At 38.8% G+C, this 25,696-nt stretch overlaps 1 protein-coding gene across 14 annotated transcripts in view; it reads left to right on the forward strand.

Moving 5' to 3' along the window:
* Nucleotides 1–25,696, forward strand: part of FGGY (FGGY carbohydrate kinase domain containing) — a 325,680-nt gene that overhangs the window by 228,286 nt on the left and 71,698 nt on the right. For all 14 annotated transcript variants that reach the window (XM_068405659.1, XM_068405670.1, XM_068405672.1 and 11 more), the window contains 2 exons: nucleotides 7,533–7,648; nucleotides 21,167–21,295. In XM_068405659.1, coding sequence (XP_068261760.1) covers nucleotides 7,533–7,648; nucleotides 21,167–21,295 — 245 coding nt within the window. The remainder of the gene's footprint in view (nucleotides 1–7,532; nucleotides 7,649–21,166; nucleotides 21,296–25,696) is intronic.

The raw sequence follows: 25,696 nt of genomic DNA on the forward strand, positions 1-25,696 counted from the left end.
TATATACTTATTTATATTATATATCTTTTTTCCTCTGCAGTTTTAGTGAAGATTTCAAAGCGGGGAGAAAGCTTTGCTTTCACTGTGATATTTAACTTCTTTATGATTCTATGGTTTAAAAAAATCTAAATGGCAGTCAGACTATTATTTATTATTTATGATAAATATAAGTGTTATCCAGAGCATAGAAAGGATGAAGCTAGTAGAATTGCTAACGCTGATTACCGTAATTTCCTTGCTACCGTTATTGGCTGGGTTTAAGTCCTCAGACATGCAAAGGCTGAAAGTTGAGGCCTCTGAGTGCATCTGGAATGTGTCTGCTAGTTGTCCCAAACAGGCTTCTCCACCTGTCTTTTTTGTTTGGCACGTTTAATGTTTTGTTAGAAGAATAAAACCCTTTTCAGGCAAGAGTCACATTGCATTGCTGTACTAAGACAATGGGTTTGGGCAGGCAGGAATTTCATAGGCTTTGGGTCAAAGGCAATAATAATAAGAAGTGGGGTGTTGTAAATATTAGGAACTTGGGATTTGCACGGTTGGGTGGATGGAACAGACCCTGACATGTTTCGGTTTGTATACCTACAATTAAAGAGCTGTTGAATAGGTGAAATGAGTACAATGCAGACAGGGTATGTGAAACAGAGCACACCCAGACTTACTTGGCCCTGTGGTTTCAAACTAATCTGCCTGAGAGATCTACAGTAGTAACTGAGTGACAACAGGTGCAGCTGCTCTTACACCGCTCTGAGCTCAACCCGCTGCTCTTTGATTCTTTTTAGCAAACGCTTAACGTGGGCAGCATCTCATGCATTTTATACATTTCAAAACTAAATGACTAGGTGTCACTTTTTTCTCCTATTACCTGAGAAGTATTCGCTTAGGACAAATTGCCCTCTTTTCCTATTTCCCCTGAAGCAGCCAAATACACCAGGCAGGCAGAGACATTGGCGTGACAGGTATAAATAACAGCGGTGTATGTGGATCTAATAATCTGGTTCTATTTTAAAGGTCATGTATTAATGTATATGGCATTAGCCATAATGGAGCAGAGAATAATTACATGTTTCCTATTCCTCTGTGATAACCTCTGCTGTATTTTAGGCTCTTGCAGTACCAATGCCCAGTTCTGTTTAATATAAAGCTTGGATGCTGGGAGTATGTGTGCTGTGTCTTAACTTTTTGTCTGGAACATTTTTGCAAAAACCACAGTCAGATCTGTGACTGCGTTAGAGCGGCGAATTGCCCGTTTTTGTAAAAAGCCTCGAGACTGTCAGATGCATAATTTGGGAGGACATTAGTAGCTTAGTGCAGATGTCAGTATGTGGAGAAGTTCACTTGAGCAGAACCTAATCCCTGGTTTTCAATTTGAATTCAAAATCTGTTTTAAATTTTGAACTTTGCAGAACAAAAGGAAAAACATGTTTGATGTTGAGACAGCCACACTCCATTGTTTCAGGTCTCCTTCTTGCCTTCAGAATGTCATACAGCTTTCTGAGTTCTTGATTCTTTGTAGCTTTAAATAAATCTGGGCAACAGACCACAGAAAGTTACTTTATCCTGCTGCACGCTATTCCTTTTGGGACCTGGCTATACCCTATCCCAGCTTCTGCAGGACTTAGCATTGGTACAGTCTTTAGCGAGTGCACTTGGTTTTAGTTTGTCACACACAGAATCACAGAATGTTAGGGATTGGAAGGGACCTCGAAAGATCATCTAGTCCAATCCCCCTGCCGGAGCAGGATTGCCTAGACCATATCACACAGGAACGCGTCCAGGCGGGTTTTGAATGCCTCCAGAGAAGGAGACTCCACCACCTCTCTGGGCAGCCTGTTCCAGTGTTCAGTCACCCTCACCGTAAAGTTTTTCCTCATATTTATGTGGAACCTCCTGTGTTCCAGCTTGCACCCATTGCCCCTTGTCCTGTCAAGGGATGTCACTGAGAAGAGCCTGGCTCCATCCTCATGACACTTGCCCTTTACATATTTATAAACATTAATGAGGTCACCCCTCAGTCTCCTCTTCTCTAAGCTAAAGAGACCCAGCTCCCTCAGCCTCTCCTCATAAGGGAGATGTTCCACTCCCTTAATCATCTTCGTCACACTCAGTATGGCAGCCAGGTTGCAAGGACATTTTTCATGGAAGTGATCCATTGAACATATTTTGTGATTAAACTGTTACACTGTTAACAATGCCTGCAAAATTAATTATGTTAATGAGTCTCAATTAATTTCTGACCAGTTAGGATGAGTCAAGCAGATCCTTTTGCTTTGGAATCAAGAGCAAAGCTTCCATTCACTTCAGGACGGTCAGGGTAGGGTACTCTGCCTTTGAAGCTGATAGCTGGCTCATTTTCTAGGCCAACTAGTATTGTACCAACCCTTTTGAATGGAAGGTCATGTATAAATACCTTATGGGTTCACTTTCCAGGGACAAACCATTTCTTTTGGTAACTATCCTTGTTAATAGGACTTTTATATTAAACTATAGTCAAGATTAGGATGACTTCCAGAAGACTACTGCAGTTATAGAATACACCCCAAACTGTTTTGTTGTCAAAGATAGCAAGTATTCTCCAGACAGGGCAGAATCTCTGCAGAGTTGGGAGTCATGTCCTTGCTTGCTTTATCCTTCTGGAGCGTGAGCGATGGTGTCAGCAAAGAACAGACCAAAGCGTAAAGCTCTGGCAACTTTTAAGTAGGTGTGGAGAAGTTTTTGTGACCTTTATCTTTTAGATACATTTTTATGCAGATAACTAAGACCATACAGTATTTCCCATTTTTTTTTTTATGAGTGTATCTGATTTCCTTCTCTCCAAGAAGCACAACAGAGTGAGAGATAATACTCAGAGTGGGTAGATAGGGCAGGAAGAGCCACTTATGAACTAACTCTGAGCGCCTGTGTTGCTTTGGCCATGAGTCTAGTTGCTCTGGATCGTTTTGAAGATTAGTGGGGGCAAATAGTTGCTTCCAGACTGCTTTTTGGGAATTATCAGTGAGTGTTCAATCACTACAGGCTCCCTGAACCTCATGGTTTTCTTATGAAGATACACTGCTGGTGGGTTTTTCAGAATGCTGAGATTCTGGTCATACAAAACTTCAGCACATCTGCAGTCAGTCCTCAGCAAGAGATGTGCAAAAACTCAGAGCTAGACAGTAATAGAAAAGATTGTGTAATATGCTGTGCCCAGCCAAATCTACTTTGTAATGAATGTGGCAGGGATTTTTTTTTTCTTGAGGCTGTTGGATGCAAGTAGGATCCTATAGTTCTCTGTAGACTAGAATTTGTAAGAAACTCTAAACATAATCATGGTCCTGTTGAAAATCTGGTTTAAATAAAATAAGTTTTCCACACAAAAGGGTTGTTTTTTTCAGTAGGAGTATTCTAAGCAAAACGTTTTGTTCTGAACAGAGAAAGGAAATATTTCATTTTATTGTATTGGGAATATGCTTGAGGAAAACAGTCTTCAAATTCATGGTATTCAGCTTAGCTAAATATGGCCTGTGCTGCTGAGGGGTTCCTCACCATGTCTTCTCAAGTCCTGCATTAGATTAGGCAGTCAGGAGAGGGCTGTTCCCTAGATGATTGCCTATTAACTCAGCGCCTTTGAACCCAGTTGGTTCTGGTAGTGAAGTAAGGGTAACATTTGCTTCTATCCATCTGGTTCATCCAGCTTCAGCTAGTGCAAGTCTGGTGTTTATGGCCAAATAATTGAGGCAATACTGCCAAATAGTTCGGAAAAAGGAATATACCACAGTGAATATCAGTACTGTTTCTGTTTAATGTCTGCCCTTCATCTCATAAGATTTAGGAGCTGCTGTGAAATACAAAATTTTCTAATAGTTGAGGCTTTCTTTGTAGGTGTAATGATTTGGTTCCTTGGCTTCCTCCTTACCATAATGTGTTTCCAGATACAGTTTTTCCAAGTTATAAGTTGTGTTATCGCTTTCCCAGGGTGATACTCTGGAGGAGAATTTCTGAGCTGTTGCCCATAACGCTAATACGTATCTATGCCATTGGTATTCAAAGGTTAAAAACCAGGAACAAACTGTTCTCTCTACGTGTGCCTACAGCTCTCTAGGATATAAAAATTGAGCTGCTGTGTGTAATTACTAGAGCCCCTCATCACGGTACCTCCCAAGTGGCAGGGATTTGAGTTCAACATATTCAGGTTCTTTTGAAGCATGTAGTGATGTTAATCTGTCATTACGGGCATCTCAAAGAAATCTCTCTTTTTCTTGAACTGTTATCTAAGAGATCAGAATGCCTTTCTGCAGTATACTTTCTCTTAGATATTAAGGGTTTGTATAAAGTTATGTTGTTCAATTGAACACGTATGTGGCAATTGAGTGGTGGCAAGGCTGGAATAAGGAGTTTAAATCCCAGAGAAGTGTAAATAAATGCTCGCACTGCGTTTCCAACAAGTGTTTTGAGATCCTTGTTGTGGCCATGAAAATACAAACCTACCAACATAATGGATTTTGGCTCAGATTTGAGACTGGTCTTCATATCAGGACCTTCCACTTATAGATCTGCCAGTTAATTCATTTGGGAAGAGGTGTCCTTCCCAGTTAATTTTTTTCTATCTTGTATTAAAATTTCAATATGGTGTTTACCATATTTGGGAAAACTTGATGCATTATTGTTTCACTCTTTATGTCTAAATTTTTCCTAAAGTGATGAAATGATCTTTATTTCAAATACCCTGTCTTTATTTTTCCTTTTAATGAGAGGCTTGAGCCAATTTGGGGAAAATGTTTATTTTTTCCTAGTATTTTCTTCAGCCTAGAATTTATTTATTCACCCAGTTTTTGTCAAAGGTCCTAATTAGATTTCTGTGTCTGGCTTTTAAATCCTTGAAAATTGGAATTTCTTATATCAACATTGTCATTGCTGTAGTTACAGGTCATGTGCTTTGCTGTTTTCAAACCAGACACTGAATTGTAATTGTCTGATCTGTTCTTAAACTGTTGGTTTTTTTTTTAAGAAAAGGGGGGAAGGTGTGTCTAAAATTGTTTGAAGAGTAACGCTGAAATAAACTCCACAGTGTTTATAACAATATAAAGAGTTATCTCTATTTCTTTTTTTTCCCCAAAATGTATGATGTTAATAAATTCTCTCATTGCAAAGAGCAAACGATTCACCTTTATAAACATTGTGAATGAACATCACCAGTCCTCTGGGTGTAAAAACATGGTCACTCCAAAAGAACAAAATGAAATGCAATATGATGCATTTAAAATACACATTTCTATCCTGGATGAGAAAATGGGAGTACAGGGAATCCATATAATCATCCGATCTGCTCAGTGTCACATAGGAGGATGTGTGCTGAGAACAGTGCCTGTAGCTGTGAGAATCCTGCCCTCACTTGTGCATCCTTGGTTCTTGTTGTAAACCCCCAAAACACGGTGAGTCCGAGTTCTGGATAGTTTCCAGCTGTGTGGAAAGGCTCTTCCTGTTCTTATTTGGCTTTATTGTGTGTACAGTATCAGTGTCTAGAAGCCTTAGCTTTGCTTGTAGATAGTAAATAAAAATAGCATCTCTTTTCCTGTTCTGTTTGCTGTTTTCTTTGCTCGTTTCTGTTACTATGTTTTAATGGAGGAGAGGCACTCACTGTTGCTGTGGTTGTAGGGTATTTCTATATAAATGAATGGGAAACTATGACATGGATGTTTGTCAAGCTTGAAAGCAGCAGAATCCATTCCTTTAGTAGCCTCCTTTTCAAAAAGGTCAGATCCTTTACTGCGTGCTTTTTGCTACAGCTGTAAAATAACAAGTCCTACTTTGCCTAGACAGGAAAAGTGCAATGGGATCTGTACTAGCAGCAAGTGTTTTTTGTGAAGTTTTGTCTCACCCTTTGAATGAATACTTAGCATTTTGAGTATCTTGTTGGATCTGATTGTGTTTTATAGGTACGGGTTGTAGGTGCTGATATGCGTGACATTCTTTAGGACACACCTCACTATACCTGTCTGTCAGCTATGTTGCTGTCTTATTTTTAAGTTTCCTGAAGGCAACAGTCTTCCTTCTTTTTTCAGTAATTATACCTTGCTGTAGATGGTGGGGTCGTTGTCCAGAGCTGGTTTTCCTAGGCATATGGTAACGCAAGTAACAGTATGTAATACAATAATAAGACTTCTAGTTTCATTCTTCTTATTTAGGTCCCTACGTAGTTCACTTGGATGAAAGGGAGGGTTTACTTCAACTAAGAAAATATTTTTTGTAGACAGGAATTTTGTTTGCATTTTACTTATGCAAAACTGCAAGAAAAAGTCAAATGCTTCAGTACAATTCAGCTTGCTTTGAAGATTCGTGTTCAGATTGTAACATCCCTACAAAAAGAATATGTCTGTGAAAGCACACCTCGGCTAAAAATGAGTCACAAATAAGCTGTCTTGTAAGACATCAAAGAAAATCCATCTCTGAAAGGGGTTTCTCTTTGAGAAATGTTATGATGTTGTGTTTCCCTGAGATGCATCCGAGATGTCTTGCCCTTGATGGTACAGTAGTATTCCCAAGACTACAACCAGTTGAAAATTCGGTAGTATTTAGCATTTTTAATACCTTTTAGTTTATTGACGTTTCAAGTACAATTAAATACTGATCTTCTGAGATGGTTCTTAGTGTTCAGACAGAAAACAGCCTAAAAAATACTAAATCTTCAGGAACATTATTCCCAGTTTGGGGGGGAATGAGAGGTTGTGGGTATGGATCATTTCAGGAGAAAAACATTCTATTTGCTATGATAGACATTTCTGCAAGTTCCCTTGACTTTTGTTTGTATTCTGCTCCTGTAGTCTCCTTGTGATGCTGTACTGTCCCAGTGAAGTTCAGCATCAGCTTATCAGGAATGAGACTTGAAACAAGAACTTTGACTATTGCACTCGGCTGCACCATGGCTGATGCTGTTCCAGCATGTCACTGAATTGTCATTGGCATCCCCTGAAGTACGGACCTGGTGGTAGTGGTACTTGAGCACAGGCTCTGGTAGTTGGATGCGATTTTGCTTGTACGCATTCACCTGATAAAGGCATTTTGTACCTGCAGGTATTGAAACAGTGCCATTTAACCTAATTATCAGTGCATACATAATGTTGTGTGAGTTGTAATTCAGCTTGAACATAAGTAATAGAAAGCTTTTCTAAGGACATCCTGTGTGCAAAACATTGCTATTTAGGTGCAGCCTGGAAGAGCAGGAATCTTTCTCTGAGCTGCTTTCTAAAGAGCTGTTATGTTCATGCTATGCTGTCTTCTAGGCATATGCATGGGCTGTTATTTGGCTGATTTATGCAATGAAGTGGCCAAACCAGGAGTTGTTTCAGCAAAGAAGAATCTTAAACATAAGGTCCTTTTAAGGTATCTCAAGACGTGCACTCCAAACAGTAACCAATTTTTTTTAATGTTAGCATTATGCTTGGAATTTTTGACCAGTGAATGGAGAGATAATTTTGCACAAACTTCTTTCTAGTCACAAGTTTAAAACCAAATGTGTTTATTTGCCTGATTCCATGCCTATATTGTCTCTTTTCTAGGTCCCTCTGTACAGTAGTGTGCAAGTGGACGTACACTTCAGATGGAGGCTGGGATGACAGTTTCTGGAAAACGATTGGTTTGGAAGATTTGGTGAAGGATAAGTACGAAAAAATAGGTATAACAGGGGGTTGTTTGTTTTATACATATACATAAAAAGTTATATACATACATACATAAAAGATATATATATTAAAAGATTTTTTGCTGTATTATTGCGAATGTCAGCAGAAATGTAGCAGGACTTGAAGTTTCAGAGGGGCTGATGACAAGGCTGGATACCCCTATGTAACAGGTTTCTTAAGTACACTTTTTATTTGGCATTGTCACCAAAAACTGCGTTTAAATTTTGTATCTTCTACCCTTCTGAAAGGCCTAGCTATCCTTTCAGTACTGCTCAGCCTCAACAATAGAGAAGTAAATGGGAGCCTCAGCAATTGATTACATGAAGGAAGCACCTGATATGAGTATATTGGATGGCAGGCTATGAAAAAAAGCCACAACGTAATAATTTATAGCTGTCACTGATTTGTCACATGTTTTGTGACCTGTACCAATCTCACTTATAGTAATTTTCAAAAAAAAAAAGTGCTACTTCTGCTTGTTATTATCTTCATACTGGGTTTTTTCACTCTCTTGGAGCCTAAGTTTAATTAGAATGGTAGCCTTGCTAATAGCAATTCCTAGAGCAGATATTCATTAAAAGTCCATAATGTTAATATACCAGAAAATTTCCAGGATAACTTTATTAGACTTTCCCTGTTAAGTTAATGGACTTTTAATGGATGTCCTAAGCAGACATGTCATTAACAAGAATATTACCAGACATGAATTAAAATATGCTCATTCATCAAAGTTAATTATCTGAAATTTCCTTTGATTTTTTTTTTTAATGTCTAGCACTTTGAACAAGTTTGTACAGCAGTTTATATGCAGCAACATGAAATGGAAATGGTGTAGAGAGGACTGTAGTGAAATGAAATGTAGTGAAATCTATAAACTTTTCGATCATCACAAAATATACTGAGTCATTTTCAGGTTATCAGAAATTTGTACTTGAAATCTTCCTTGAATAGATTTTAGCTCTTCCCCCTGCAACTGAAACTGCTTATGCAAAGGTAAAAAACCTACTAGGAGTATTAGGCTTTTAGCTTCCTGAGGTTTTAGTTTGAATACAATTCTTACAACATCTATCGCATGTGGCTTTTAGCAAATCTTCAACAAGTTAAAATAAGACTTGCAATAAATACATGTTTTTACCAGAAAATTGAACATCTTGGCAGCTGGTGGTCTCATGAAAGAGTATTTTTAAAATAAATTATTTATGAAGTGTAAGCTAAGGCTTTAATACAATATTTATGCAATGCACTTCAAGGACAGTGCGAAGCAATTTGCCATTTTAAGTAACTTAAACATACATGTTTTAAATGATAAAGTAGCCATTAATAAAAAAAAAGGGTCTTTTGTTGTGATGGAAGCCTCATAAAACTAATCTATATATGGCTCAACATTTAGCAAGACAAAAGTCATTAATTTCCAATATCAGGCTTATATTTTTGCTAAAACACAATGTTTACAAAATAAATCAATAAATTAACTTCTGTTAATAGGTGTTTCTTGCAAGATAAAAATGTTTTCCTGAGTTAATGGGGAAAGTGTCTAGTTCCCCGGGCAATTGCATTGATTTTCAAGAAATGAACCATGGAATACCTGGGTGCGTCTCGGCTGGAACTGGAGAAGCAGAATCTGACCTCCAGAACTGCACCAAACTGTAGGCTAGAACTTGAAGCTTCTGAAGAGCACATACTTTTACTCACCTTGAGAAATCCTTTGATTTGGAGACTCTTGGGCTGGTTACCTCAGGTGTATCCAAAGTATAAAACACTTTTTGTTTTGCATAATAATGCTGAAACCTAGCCTTAGGTAGAATATATGCTGATTTCCATGATCATTTGTCTAGCCTTGCCTTTTTTAAAAAGGAAGGTGTTACATTCATTATATTTAGCTATGTGATAAAATCAGAAAAAAGCAGGACGATGACCTTCATTCCTGTGGCTATGAAGAGGGAGTAAGGAGCTCTCTGTGCGAATGTGGAAACCAGATAGTAACTACTCCTTCATTCCTTTGAGTTTATCTTCTAAACTGCACCTGTTGGAGTCTCTTGAAAGGGTTTAGCTTCAGAAGGAGGCAAAAAGACACCAAAACAAAGCAACTCACTCCCTGCCCAGAAGCTGCTCAACAATGCTGAGGTCTGTGTTGTGTGCTGTGGAAGTGCTTTGCTTTTTGCCACCCCTAATCTTATCAGTGTACCTGTACATGGGAAAACGGGAATGGTAACATCGTTCCAATGACAGTTTGGGTGGTTGACTTGTTTTAATGAGCATTCAGTGTTGTTGGACTTAGGAAGAGCACTCTGAACAAGCTCGTCTTTCCTTTACTTAATTTAAATTAATTGGGACAGTGTAGATCCACCTACCAGGAAAGTGCCATTCTGTCACTAGAGCAGCACTGGTCAAACTGCAGCTGGAATGGTCTTGTATAGTCGAAGACTCCTTCCTACCAACTCCCAAGGTGTCAGCATTGGTGGTGAGGCACCATCACTGCATAGAGCTCCTCCCAGGAGCCCACAAATGCTACACTGAGCATAACTAACACGGGATCACACCTTGCACAAACTCAGCTCAGGCTATATTTATAATGTTGCTTCAGGGTGCTGTCCCATAAGTGAACAGTCTCAGCTGCTGTTAACATCAGCACATTATACAAAAGGAAGGCAATTTGTTTAAGTAACTCATATGGACAAGCAGTCAGAGTGTGCTTCCAGGAGGCACGTCATAGTGTGCTACAGTTGACAGTGAAGAATTTGAAGCAGTAGACTTGCCAGATAACCTAGGTAGGAGTAGGTTGAAGGGAGATTGTACATGGTCAGAAACTCCTCCTAAAATGAAAACAAAACCAAAAACCTAACAAGTCTGAAGTAATTCTAGTGGAATTTCCTTTTCTGTTCTCAAGTTTGTCCAAGTCCCCGTGTATGTCTGCTCAAGGTTTGTTTAGCTCAAATACAATGATGTATTTTAATGCCTGCATATTCCCCTTGTAAAGAGAGATAATAGTATTTTTCTCACATATCTCTCCTAAAAGATTAGCAGGCCCTAAATCATCATTTCTTTCTAAACAAAGCAAAATGCCACAAGATAAAATTAGCAAAAATTTCTTACTGTAACAAAAGTAAATACATAGTTTACGAGTTTAAAATAGGCAGAAAAGCTATGTGGTTTATTATTATTATTGTTTTCAATCAGAGGGAACTATAGATGAATAGTTATGACTAGACTTTTTTTTTTAACTTTCATGACACTGGAAATATTTATGGAAATTACCTGAGAACAAATTCTTTAATGTACATATTTCTTTATTCTGATAAGTACACTTTTAAAAATCACTTTTAAAATGTCTTGCCCTTTAAAAATATACTTACTGTAATCAGAGTGGTGCTTGTGGTTCCAGGTAGTACCCTTCTCTTAGTTTCAGTTTAACTTAACACATGACCTTGTAGATAAGGGAGACCCTCGCATCTGACCTTTAGGATCTTCCACAAACCTTCCCAACATCAAGATGTGGGTTCACATATGAAAATTCCCAGGCCTTTGACATTTTACATTTCTCAGAGCAGACTAACCTTTCAGGAAATCCACATAATAAGTTGTTTGTGGTCCCTTCTGTACATCGTGAATTTACTGATCACATTTGTGAAGGCAAAGAGTGTTATCTGGAGATACTGCAAAATTTATTGATGCCATTAATTTGCCCACCAAGAGAGTAGAAGATGGCTTGTATTCAAAACCACTATGAAAGTGTTGTGTACTACAGGCATTAGCATTTATCTGCTGTGGTGAAAGCACATGATGAGTATCTCTTTGTGGTATTATAAAACCTAGAAAGACATTAACAATTCCGTTAAAATTTCATGTACTATAGACCTCTTAGGGTACTGAAGCGTATATTCCATTTGGAGGAAAATGCCTGATAAATTTTCACCACAGCCCTCTACTTCGGGGGCTACTTAAGGGACCAAATAATGATTTTTTTATTGAATGGTAGTATTTTATGCCAGGTCTTTTTTTGGTTGAAGATGACTCCTTTCTCTGAGAGAGCATTGCAGGTACTGCAGAATAGATTTTATTGTTCTTGTAGATCATGTGTTGAAGACTAAAATGCTATCTTTTGTAAAGGGGCGTTTGTCACCTTCTTTCGTCTGCGCACACTGATTTTAATGAAGTATTTTTTTGAAAAGCAACACACTTGGAAATACAGCCCTTCAACATAAGGATTTCATAAACCCATTTACCAGTTTTTCCTGAATAGGAATATACAGCCACATCCTCAAAAGTGAATAAATACACAGCTCATACATATGGGGTCTTTATGAACATCTGAGGCAAAACTGAGAAAAGTATTTGGATTGTTTAAATCTCACAAGTTTCATGGAAATTCAGTGCTTGCCTTGAACTTTGAGTGCTTGAAATTAATAAGGTAATGAAAATAACTCTTGCATGGACAGATTGTGGTGTCAGCAGATAGGGTTTTGTAGACAACCATCATCAACAATCCGGTTCACAAAATGATAAACGCTTCTTAAAATTACTTGGATTTTTTTCCCCGTAAACTTTCATGTGACTGGATAATGTGGAGATCAGAGTTCTATGCCTGTCTTCAAGCAGCACTTCTCTCTCTGTTTCATAGCTCTAGAACTGTAGCTTTGCTTAATTTGCTTTGGCTTAAGACTGGTAGATTTTCATGTTTGATTTTTGACTTTGCAGGTGATGGTGGTGTAAGGAAGAACACCCTCTGGCCCTTATATGTCTTTTTCACTTAAATCCCACTCTGGATCTTTTACCCACTGGTCCTTCTTAGCCACCTTCAAGAAGAATGCTTAGGATTTCTTCTGATTTATTTTATTTTTTTAATTTTGGCACTGTGTTTTCAATTATGAAGGGTTCAACTCGAATCTAAAGTGCATTTACGGTTAGTGGTCTTTACTCCCATACTTCAGTGCTATAGTGTCACCCTCCCAGTTCCAGCACTCTGGCTGTGCTTTAGTGTACAGCCCTAGCACTTTCCACTCTCTTGTCTGTAACTCTTCCCTTAATTCCGGGACTTTGGGGACTGGAAGTTTGATGCTTTCATGTACGTGGACACTTGTGTGTGCCATTTTTGAGTGCCCTGAGAAGAAGGATCTGTAGAATTTTAAGACTGGATGTTCTTTTCCAATACTCTCTCATTTGCAGTGCTTATTCATAAATTGGTAATAAAGAAAACCGCATATGATTTGGGACTTTGACAAGATGGCTGTGACACTCTTGACTGGTACCTGCTGTCATTGTTACTGTGCACAAGCTTTACAATATGCCAGATTTTCAAATGTAGGTGCAGCTCTGTGTTCCTTTAGGTATTCAAACAAGTGACAAAAGAGCAGGCTGTTAATTCATAAACGTGTTATTATATGAATGGTTATATTCTTGCATTTGCCAGTGCCTACTTCCACATGCAAAACTAATGAAGATGATGGTATTGTGTACCTCACTTGTTACGCTTAAACAGAGTCTGCTTAGGTTTTGTATTTTGTCAGAAGCAGTCAGTTTTAATACTTGGAAGTTCTACTCATTTATTTACCTTTAGGCTGAAAATGGAAGACTCAGTCCAGGGTGAGAGAATACACTCAGTATTAACTTATGCGATACCAGCTGTGAAGGGAGTGGTCAATCCATTAGTTCTGCCAGTTTTCTCTCTCTTCCAAGGCCTTTGATGCCAGATGCTCTGGAGTATATAAGGGATTTCCTTGCAGGCTGAGAGAAAGGGATGATGTTTTTTTTTTCAGGTCAGTTTGTAGCTGCCAGTTCTTCATAAAGCTTGATTGTAACAAAAAGCTTTAAACACCATACTTTGCAAATGGTAGAGAATAATAAGCAAAAGGATTCTCCTAAGTATGGGGTCCCTTTATCTGTCTTTCCTTGGTCTTTTGCTATCCTCAATAAATTACAACACGTTACAATTTCGAACAAAAGTAAAAGGATGAATCAGAGGATATTTACACTTACATGCTGTCAAAATCCATGGAATTTACAACTGAATAGTGTTCCAAATATGCTAACATTTTTCTGGCTTCCTGTCATTTCAGTCCATCCAAGAGCTGTAGCAACTGTAAAGGAGCTGAAACTGGCACAGAGCGAAGAGGTTTTAGGGTGTCTCCTTCCTCAAAGCTTGAGGCATTATTTCATAATATATGATTCAGCAGTAAGAAGTTAGAAAGAATTTTTCTCAGAAAAGCCACAGGTTTCTGTGATTTCTATTTTATTTTATGTTTTTTTCCATGATGAGATCACTGAATCACATGAATTGTTGAGGTTATAAAGGACCTCTGGAAGTTATCTAGTTCAGCTGCCCCTGCTCAAAACAGAGTTACCTACAGCAGGTTGCTCAGGGCTGTGTCCAGTTGAGTTTTGAGTATTTCTAAGGATGGAGACTCCAAAATGTGCCTGGGCAACCTGTTCCAGTGTCTCGACCACCTTTCCCCAGTAAAAAACATTTTTTTCTTTTGTTTACATGTAATTTCCTGTATTTCAGTTGTTGCCACTTGTACTGTCACTGGGTGCCACTGAGAAGAGTCTTGCTCCATCATCTTTACTCCCTCCCATCAGATATTTATGTACACGTTGATAAGATCCTCCTCCCCCCCTCACCTCCAGGCCTTCTCGTTGCTGGGCTTAAAGTCTCAGGACTCTCAGTCTTCCCTCATACGACATGCCTCTGTCATCTTTGGGGTCCTTCTCTACGCTTGCTCCCGTATGTCCGTGTTTCTCCTGTACTGGGGAGCCCAGTATAAAACACAACACTCCAGACGTGGCCTCCTGAGCAGGGAGCAGGGATCACCTCCCTTGGGCTGCTCTTCCTAACGCAGCTCAGGGGGCTGTTGGCTGCCTGTGCTGCAAGGGCACATCACTGGCTCATGTTCAACATGGTGTCCGTCGGACTTCACCGTCCTTTTCTGCCAGGCTGCTTTCCAGACAGTTGGCCCCCAGCCTGTCCTGGTGCATGGGGTCCTTGCACCTCACGTGCAGAGCTTTGCTTTTCCCTTTCTTGAATTTTACAAGTGTCCGGTCAGCTAATTTCTCCAGCCTGAGACATTCTTCCTCTTTCCAATAACTGTTCTTTAATAGGCTGGGCTAAACTGGGGTAGCTCAGGTTTCTTCACAGAGTTTCCTGGGTGACATTTTCCATTCCTATTCCCCTGTAAGGAGAGGAACCATCATTCACCCTGCTTATCATCAGGTTGAGTCCTGCTGGCAGATGGTACCTTTCCACTTCTCCCTCCTCTCTGCTGCAAGAAGCGAGGAGTACTGTGTGGTGTTCTTTCATCCTCAAGTTCTGTCATAGCTTAGATAACTAATAGTAAAAGCTTAGAGCTTTCTAAAAACAATAATAAAAAGAAATTCCCACCATCCACTTCCCACCTTCCACCAAGTTCTGGTCTCAGGCTCTCTTTGCCTGGGGAATCATATTTTCTTCTACATTGTGGACTTGTGAACTTTCTCTTTATTTGTAGTATGAAAACTAGGAGCTTTGTCTTTGTATTTCTGTTTTATTTAAGTCACAGGAGAAGCTGTGAGCAGACATTGAGCTTGTTGTGCTTGTTTAGTATTTAAATTTCTCAAATATCATCCTCCTTTCTTATTTTTCATACAGTTCTAAAAAAAAAGAAATGAAAAAAACCCATTTCTCGGAATAGTTCTGGCCATTTCTTCTTTTTACCTGACTCTTCCTCTCCCTGGTCCTGATTTGTTCTTAATCTTCTTTTTTTTTTGCTTAAGCCTCATGCTGAGATAGCTTTTAAAACAGTAATGTCTGCTTTATGAGTCAGGATTCACAAAACCAGAAGGACTATTTCAAACAATTTGCCGGCTTCCTCCAAGTCAGAAGCTGTTGGACTCCCTAAAATTAGTGTTTAAGTAGTTTAAAGTGTATCTTAGAACCAATCTTGATTTTATAATTTCCTGTGATGAAGAGCCCACTTCAGACTTAAAGGTTGTTGATTGTTAGTTGCTGTCATTTCTCAAAATCAATGAATTAATTGAAGAATACACCTTATTTTTCATCTGAACTTTAGCTTCCTACTCCTGTCTGGCAGACTGCAGTGACAAGCCTGACCTGCACAGACTGAAATTTTCTACGTTAAAGGAAAGCACTGAGCTGCTTGAGGGTTTTCACCGAAACTCTTATGTGAACTGTCATATTTCTCAGTCCTTGTAACTGCTTTCCTGACTCATTTCTGAACCCCTTATAATGCATCAGTATCTTCTCAGTACAAGTACTAAAACTGGAACTGTGTGGACGTGGGGAATGAGATTGTGCAGGTATCAAAAGCTTAGCTGAAAGATGCAAAAGTGTCCTTTCACCAACTGATCAGGTTATTTTTGGTCTGTTATTTCTATCAGTTTTGAAAAAGGGGTAATTATTTCTTCAAAGAGGAGCTGCTATCATGTGAATTATTAAAAAACATCAAGTAATAAAAAACATTCTTTTATGTAATAATCTGTAATTAATACAAGCTACATTGCCTGTACAATCTTAGTGATGTACTGTACCAAACCAAAGTCTGATTACTTGCAGCTCTGACAGTATAGCAACAGTCACATCATCTACATTGATGATCTTTGTATTTAGAGAGACTGTTAGAAATATTGTACTGTAAACTGCCAGAAATCTAAATTACCAGCCTATTGAAATTATTGTTTCTAAGCAAAAGTGTGAGGTCAGGTAGCTGAGTTTGGATGCAAATACGTTACATCTAGTTACTTAGACCTTCAAATAGATGTATTGTACACCCACGTGCATGTCAGCACAGTGAGCAGCGAACCATGCGTTACAAGAGATGTTCATTCTGCACTGTTTCACTGAAATCTGGTAGTGAAAACTCAGTCACGTCTGTCAACATACATGCCTAATGATCCAATGATGCAGAATGCTTTTTTTCTTTTTCTTTTGACCTTTAACCAGGAAAGCTTATCACTTATACATGAAGCAGCTCTCTTGCATTTGGACGAGAAGGCAGTAGTCTTTGTTGAAGTAGGCACCTATGGTCTGCAGACCAATTTACTTTTCAGCTTAATGCACCAGGATCTGCCTGCACATAGACTGCTTGCTTTTGCCAGTATTTAGCAACCTAATATGTCTGCCTTAAGTAATTACACGTTAGGTAGTTGAGATGTAGTTCAGCCAAAGGCGTAAGCTGTATGGGAGAGTGGGATGGAAAGGACCCAAATTAGATTTGCCTCAAGCTACTGTGGCAGCTCACGTAGACAGAGATGAATTTTGAACTGAAGAAAGCCAAAGTGATTTTGTTTAACCAACTGTTTTTCTCACTTTTAAATAAACTGGCCTATAATATCACAATTTGTTTTGGTTTTCCTGAATGAAAATTCTGAAGTCTTTAACTGCCAACCAGGAAACTTTATGGAGGGTATTTCCAGGTTAAAAAAGCCCCAAATCTGACTGTTTCTAATGCCTTTAAACCACTATGCATTCAGTCCTAAGAAAAAATGAATATTGTAATTTTATGGTCTGCATCATTATCCTGCTTCCTTCTAATCGGCTGAGTTAATTGTAGAACAATCAGCCATATATATCTCAGTTAAATGTGGGTGATGTGTGTAATTGAGAGGGATATTTGGTAATGTATTGCATGTGAGATAGGGTTGGGATGATGTATCAGAAGAGTTATATTATTTATTCAGATTCCTTGTGTATCCCAGAGTTTGGGCATTGTGAGGATTATTATAAAACACAAACATTGGAGATTGTCTACAAGCTTTGTAATGAACAAAGCATCGAGGGGGGAAAAATCCCTTAACATTGCTTAGGACGAGATCCATTTGGATGGACGGTGCTTCTTTCTCCTAAGGTCCTGTTTCCTTTGATGCTTATTTAGCAGTTTTGTTTGACTAGATAACTTCTTCAGTCGCTTATTTAACAGGATATCTGTTTTGTGTATTGTCTTTTAAATTAAAAAGTATTTTAATTGTCCAGTTTGGGGGAGGCTATAAAATGGAGACAGGATATACCCTTTGGTTGGGTTTCTTTCTGAGGTCGCTGGGATTTCAGCAAGGGATTGATCTATCCAAGTTCCAGTTTGCTTGGGTCAAGTTAGTGAAGAAAAGGGACATCTCCTTTTGATTTTCTTCCTTTTGTATTTTTATGTACTTTATATGCTTATAAGTGCACGTGAAATGCAGCCACGTTGTGGGTGATGGATGAGAAGCTGTTCTCCGTGAGTATGTCACAGCTGAGTCCGCTGGGCCCCCTGCTGCGCTCTGCTTGAGTTGGTTTTAAAAAGGTCTACCTCCTGAAGGACCTGGTTCTGTTAAATATTAGTAAGGCAGTACAGGGAATTGTGATTACTGAAGTTGACTGAAGATGTATTGTGTGCCTTGTGTGTTGAGTCTGGTAAATAGCCGGTTGCTGTGGTAACCGCCTAAAAAGGTAGAGGGTCGTGGGTACCACATAAATTCTTTAAATAAAACCTGATCATAGCAAATTCTAACATTAGTCTTCGAAGGATAAAAGAGGAGGAAGAGATTCAGACAGCTTTTTCCTTTTGTAAACTCGCTGTTTTATAGGGGAAAAAATAGCTAGAAATAGTCTGTCTCGTACGAAATGAGAAGGTTGTGGATTAAGGCCCTGCATTAGTGAAACAGCTGTACGAATGTGAAACAGAAAGTTCTCCAGCTTCAGCCATTATGGGTTTGTTTGGTTAGCTCTAATTTTGGAAGTCATTATAGCGAAGGTAAATGACTTGCACAGGAGACTACTGTAAACAAAAGCCTTGATGCATTTACTTTGGCAGGAGCCTTGAGAAGCCTCCGTCCTTTCACTGCCTCTTTTATGCAGCCCTCCGTACGGCTCTCCCTGCTGCCTGTGTGCAGGCAGCTCTCATTTCCCTTCTCCGGCCCCGACGGCCTCCTTCCACTGACAGGCAGGATTTAAGGGGGGCAGCACCTGCCGCTGAAATGCTGGTACAGAGCTGTACAATACCTTTATTTTTATAGTAGCCGTCCCTTGACTTCTAAAGCCACAGTGTTTGGCTCAAGGAAGAATCTGTTCGCTCTCTCCCGGTCTATCTGTTTCAAATGCTTTACTTTTTAATTGTGGCTCCTTTCTTATGTTTCTAATTTTATCATTTAATAGCTTTATACCTACAGATTCTAAGCATACTGATGCTTAGCTGAGTTTTCTAGTTCTTCAGGGTAAAGCATGAGAACTGTAATTCCCTTTCCAGGTCTCTACCCATGAGGTTCAGTCAAGGCTCTGCCCATTCCACACCTACTTACTCACACTTGTGTGGGTGGGGAGGCAACTTCCATGATGACAGAGAGAAAGAGCGCCCATGCAGAGCCTCCTTCTTCCCTTTTACAAAGGTCCTCATGAACATATTATATGGGTGTAGCGGAGCTTTCATTGATTTCTAAAGCTGGGAGGATGAAGTAGAGGGGCAGAGTCAGCATCCTCTCCTTACTGTACTTGCACCTCTTTTCTGCTCTCCCTGACTGTTGGGTGACCTGCGAGACTCCCCTTTGCAAACCCTCTCATGGGTGACTTCTGACTGCTATCACTTCCCAGGTTGTTGGGAAGTGCTTTCAGTCAAGGAGTAACTGTTTACCTTGACTCCTAAAACAGATGGGGCATACTCTACTGTTAATTTTTTTTTTTTTTAAACACAAGATTTTTATGTTGCATCTTCAAATCACAAGAAAGCCATTCCTTCACGGTCTCACACACTTTATGCCCATGGGGGATAGCAATGCTGCTCGTCATTCTGATGTATAACTAGTACCAAAGGAATCTAAAGGGTCATTTTCTACTCCTCCTGTAGAAAGGAGGATTATCTTTATCTCTGAAATTGCTCCCTTAGTGCTCATTAACTAGAAATACAGTAAGTGAGAAGCTGGTAGGAAAAGATTTTGTCTAATAGTAGCCCTGATCTCTAAAATGGAGTTTAACCATATAATAATTACACACTAAAATTGTTGACCAGTATGACTGACACAAACAAGCCAACCATGGAATTGAGTGTCTGGAAAGAGGTTTTATTTCAGATTAATTTCATCTTATGCTGTATGTAGAAGATATTTGTATGCTTTCAGGTCAGGCAGCTGATTCTGAAAAAAAAAGATGTCAGTTTAGCTGCATGAACTCTTTTGAACTTCCTTCCACCTGCAGGGTCTTTGAATGTCAGGAGCAGCGGACAACTTTGTTTTACTGGTATTATTCTCTGATGGCTTAAAAAAAACAGAAAGGTAATACAAAAGTTCTCTTAAAGAGAAACGTCCTACTCTCCAACTTACTGGGGGAAAATTCCTCTTAGTCTATTGTGGAGGATGTTTTACTTCCTTTTTACACATCAGAACATGCTTTAGGTCTAACATTCTCAATAGACTTGACTGTGAAAATAGGCTTGTTTTATTTTGAAAATGAGTTTTGTCAACTCTGCCCAGAAGATTTGTTGAACTGAGTAAATGCTACAGATATGTACTATTAAATGAGCCCATGACTTAAAGCCATGGCATTGGCAGGGAGGTATATGGGAGCTCCCACTGTGCCTTTCACTGCCTCTCACCCACCAAATCTTTAGATAAACAGAGAAGTGTGTGCATTTCCAGGAGCTGTCAGTCTCATTGCTTCGGCTCTCAGCAGCTAGAGAGGAGGCTGTCAGAGGGGGTTGTCCTTAAATTCTGGTAGTTTAATGAAGCTAGATTTGTTCTTCTAAGTGCTGAGCTATCTCTACCACCATGATTTCATTGTTGTAACAATCTCTTTTCTTTTTGCTAGACAAAACTAAATGTGCATTATGGTAGCAGAGACCCAATGCAGACTGGACCTGCCACCAGGCTCCCTGGTGGCAGGACTGAGAAGAAGGGGTTGCATTGCTTGTGTTCGGGGTGACCATAATGTTCTTTGTACTTCATAAGGCCAGTGAAGGCTCAAAACTGGATTGTTCAAGCCTGTGAGAAAATACAGCTGCAATAGGAGGAATTTTCTGCTTAAACCAGTTTCTTTTTCAGAGTTTATGTTATTATAGCTACCTTATTCCTAGTAGAAACTTCTGGAGAGGATGAAAATGGAAAAAAAAATAGGCCCCTGCCTTGTGCAACAGGGTCCGTTTTCAGTTGTGACCACGGCCTGAGCTGAATCTCGTTCAGATGCACAGAGCATGGCTGCAGGCAGCCTAGTCAGGAACTACCGCAAGAACTTGGGATTTCTGCATGAGTATTTCATCTCTTGGAAAGATGCCAAGCAGAATTTAATTGCTGGTGGTGAAATCTTTCTCTGTGGGTAGATAGGACATTGAATACTTTTGAACTTTTAAATTGCTATGGGACAGCCTGATCTAGCACGGTTGTATTTAGTGTACAGACAGATAATGAAAGATACTTCTTAATCAGATAGAGTTCTTTGCACCTTTCTCGTTTTAAATATACCACACTAACTTGAGGGAGAGGAAGGGAGTTCTTATAATAACATACACATTTGTTTTTCTGTTTAGTAAATTGACAGGTGTTTGGTTTTTCTTGTGTCTGCCCAGGAAACCACGTCTTGTCTCCTGGAGAGTCTGTTGGAAAAGGTCTAACGCCAGAAGCTGCAAAAGATCTCGGTCTCCCTGAAGGGATTGCAGTAGCAGCATCTCTCATTGATGCACACGCTGGAGGACTAGGTACTCAGTCATATATTTACTATTCTTGGAAACAGGAATGTATTGAATTAATTTTAGAAAGCCCTTTTTCTCACAACCTGTTTTGTATCCAGCAATTTACTCTGATGCTATTCTTATGAAATAGCATAACTAAAATAAAACCCCCCTCACAATAACTGCTAACATTGAGTATCTGTTTATAGAAAGGGGCTATCACTGTTTATTTCTTTGCAGCTGGATTTCCAAATTGTTTGTTAACTTCTGCTAGTTCCACTTTGAATTCCTGAACTAAAACACCATTTTGTTGGCATGCCAATGTGCTGAGAGTTTGCATCTTCTGTTGCTCAAAACTTTGGGGGTAGGCAAGAAAAATAAAAAAATCAACGTTCTAAGGGAGAAGTCTCATACCTGAGGCTTGTTCATAGTTAGTCTTCCTTCTTAGTTTTAAAAGTGATTTATGCTTTGTTTAAATAATGCAATAGAGACTTTTTCACATACATTTATGCTAGCACAATGTGGGATATGTACCAAAACTGCTGCTTTTGATCTAGGGGGTTAGAATATGTAAATACTGTGTATCTAAACTAGCAAAGAAAAGTAGAGAGGGAACTGACCACTGCACAGCATTCCCCTTCTGCGACTTTGAACGTTTTATCCGTAACTGGAGCGGGAGGCCTGATACTTAGATTGTTTTATTTTCCAGCACAATATTCCAATATGCCCAATTTCAACTGTGTTGAAATATATTTGGTGAGGCTCAATGGCTTCATTTTCTTACTATGCTGTTTGGCCTTATCTAAATACCATCAATAACAAAGTGATTCACAGTAACTTTTTCAGCAGGAAATTGAGGTTTTTTTTAGTTTGATAGTTTAGAAAGAAGTCTTACCTCAAAGTTTTGGTGTTATTGAAACAGTACTGTTCGATGGAAATCTAGTGCTCATCAGAGTATTTTTTTTTTCTAGATCTAAATGAAATATGATTAGCTGCTAAAGTACCAGTTTTGTTTCAAATATTTTGTAGTGTTTTAAATCTCATTTGTTCTTCTAGAAGTTGTGGCCTGGAACTTTTTAAATGTTTAAGTCCGTTTACTTTGCTTCTGATAATCGTCTCTGATGAGGTTAAGTAATCATGTAGATTGCTTTTCTTGTTACCTCAGAAGGATTAGAGAGACATCCGGCTGTGAAAAGGAAGACGAGTTTTACTGTCATCGTTGTAGATGTGTTCCTACTGTTGTGACTTACTTAAAAATCTGTTTGTGTCAATTAGTATCCTAATTGCATTAAAATGTGTTTAAAACTATGTGCCCTAGCAGTTTTGTGTTCTTGAAAAGGATGTAATAAGGATGTAATAATAAACAGGCCTGAAATAATGAACTTGATGAAAAACTGGATTGTCACAGAGCATGTGAAAATGACAGTGGAGGGTCCCCATTTAATTGGCGTCATTATGTGAGTACTGGATTCAGAGCACACAAAGTTTGCCCTGTAAATTTCATGTGCTGAAATTCAATGAATTGTATTTAAAGAAGAATAGAGTGCTGTTTGTTTGCTATAGTCTTCTGTAAAGAAGCCCTAACATTGGAAATAGATAGCTACTGGCATCCAACAGAGTAAGACTTCAGTGGATAGAGACAGGCTGCTTATGCTAGTCCTCTTTATCAGAATATGTTTTCCCAGATGGCACCACAAACACTCACAGACTGCTGAAACCATTGCCAGGAGAAAAGAAATGTATAGGTTGTTGTTAGAGAGGGAGAGAGGCATTACAGAGGGAAGAGTCAGTAATGCAATGGGAGAACCTTCATGCTAATCACGTGATAACTGAGTACAGTCTGGGAAAAGAGGAAGGTTTAAGATAGAAATCATCCGTCTTGCATCTGGGAAGGGTAATAAATAGGTAGGGAAACTAGTAGAAAAGACAGTAAAGAGGAGAAGATTTGGATAGCAAAAGAGACAGCAGGAGCAAAAGGAGAGCTGGAAAGTACAAATATATGTAAAGAGAATGACTATTGTGGCTACATCTCAAGTACTGAATAGCTCTGTTTCATCCATAGCTGTTAATAACAAGAATCTTAGTCTTTTTCAAGTCTAGTTTAACCTACAGTGTGTAGAATATAGAGCTGAAAATCCTGAAGGAGAAACACAAAAGCAAAAGGAGAACACAAATAATAGAACTAGGAAGTGAAACTGTGTTCTGATTAAGAGATACTAAGGCTGGCAGTGCACTAAAGTATATTAATGTTTTAATAATGATAAAAGGGGCACAGGAGAAAAGAAAATAGAGTGAATTACAATGTGAAAAGACTGGAAATAACTCCTGTAGTTGATGTAGAACTTTTGTTTTGAAAAGGTACTGATGTGTGTTTTAGTGCTTACTCTACTGTGATCTGTATTGGAAATATTGAGGTTTACAATTTGTTTAAGGATATGACTTCTATATTAGTAAGCATTAGATTAGTTTGTGGGACAACAACATCCAGTGGGTGTCATTATTCTTATTCTTGAACACATTCTGCTGGTTGTTTTAAAAATAGTCTGTAACAGGAGAGTAACGAAAAGGGCTCTTTTGTATCCAAACTAAACCAAAATGACATGATGGACATCTTGTTTTCAGTGTTAGTAACTTTTGACACACTGTTCAGATCTGCTTTTGGCTGGATATAAAGTGTGTTTTTGCTGGACAGGTTCCTGAAGTTTATGCAGGCTTTAAAGTTGTGAGTAAAATAAGGTAAAGATAAAGAATTATGTAATATATATGTCTGTGGAGGTCATCTATGACTCCTGAATCAGTCCATCTGATACCTATTATGGAAAAGTAAAAATCTAAAAGCTGAGTAGTTATGTCTTACATTTTGACCTACTGTGCCAATTTAAAAGAGCCTACAGATAAAAATGTGAGTATGAGAGGCCAATCTTTTGGGACTGGCCTCATAAAAATAATGTTTACATTGCACCTTTTAAAAAGACATCAGCATTGTTTCAGCAAAAGTAGATAATTTATTGTACAATATCTAAACCACTTTGTCACTGTGGAAGAGATCCAACAGTACGCATGCTAAGCATTGCCTGCTTCTCTAAAATCTCTCCTCCAGTTTGTGTGGTATACAGACTTCTTGTTCTCAGTCTCTCTTGAGAATCTTCAAAAGATTTTGAGTCTGCCTTGGAGTATGAAAAATTCCAACTAACTTAAAAGTGAAAGTGACTTATTACAGCAATTAAATTAGTTTTAGTGAATAAAATATCTAAGCTTTAATTATTATGAGAATGTTCCAGACTTATTTGCTGCCTGACTTCAGTTAATCAGAAATAGGAAGACTCTAGCAACTCTAAACACTAGTAAAGCCACTAACAAAATCCCACTGATTTCAAAAAGGCCCAGAATGCATATTTTGCAGAATGCATGTTTTCTTAGTGATTAAAAATACCTAAACATGAGGCTTTTCAATTTTTGTATTGTTTATGAAGGTACATTTGCAACACATGCTGACAATTCAGTTTAATAGATTTGTTCCCTCTGAAGTGTGAACAATATTTTTAACTCCTTTAAGAAATTCTATTACAGTGTTGCCTAGTACAGGAAATTGCCTTTTAGACAACCCTATCCAAAATTCTTAATATGAACTCATGCATGTCTCTGTTTGAGCAGTGAAAAATAAAGCACAAGAGGTAGAAGCCCTGCTTTTAGCTTTCTTTTGTTCCTCACAAATAAACTCTGTATGACAGCCATGCTACTACATAGTTACAAGCCAGCTAGGATAAAGGGACATAAGGACAGATTTTTAAAGACTGTACAGCTGTAGACCTTAATTTTCTGATTATTTAGGTAACTTCCAATGATGATAATATCATGATAACCGTGGAAACCATAAGACAAACCCCAACAGACCAATTTAATAACAGAATCTTGCAGTGGTGACCTAAACAAGACAGTGTTAATGAAATGTAGCATACTAACCAGCAGTAACACTTGGCATCTTTCACCATGTCCAGCAAATGCTTTCATGTTCCTTCTACAGTGAGAAGAAAGATTTGGCTTTTTAGCATGATTGGCAAACTGGTCACCAGACTGTGCATTGCAGATGCAGTGCACAGTCTGGTGACCAGTTTGCCAGTTGAAAAGTAATGCTCAAGAAAAGAAGACAAAAGACTATTACTTGTTGGACGGCTGCATTTTGCTGGGTGCAGCACAACGTGATACAAGAATGCAACCTCGGAGAGGAGGAGGAGAGGGCAGGATTTCCACTTTAGCCTCCCCTGAAGTGAACTAAGCATGATATGATGCATGCCAATGCTTGGCTGTAGGTCTGCCCCATTCTGTAAGCAAGCTCCTGGCTCCTCTCTGGCATCTCCTGGTGTGTGTTTCTGCTGTGGGCTGAGTCCTTGCTGAGTTTGTCCTCCTTCCTGTCCTGTCCTGCACGCA

Source organism: Nyctibius grandis, chromosome 8 (assembly GCF_013368605.1).
Source record: "Nyctibius grandis isolate bNycGra1 chromosome 8, bNycGra1.pri, whole genome shotgun sequence".
NCBI lineage: Eukaryota > Metazoa > Chordata > Aves > Nyctibiiformes > Nyctibiidae > Nyctibius > Nyctibius grandis.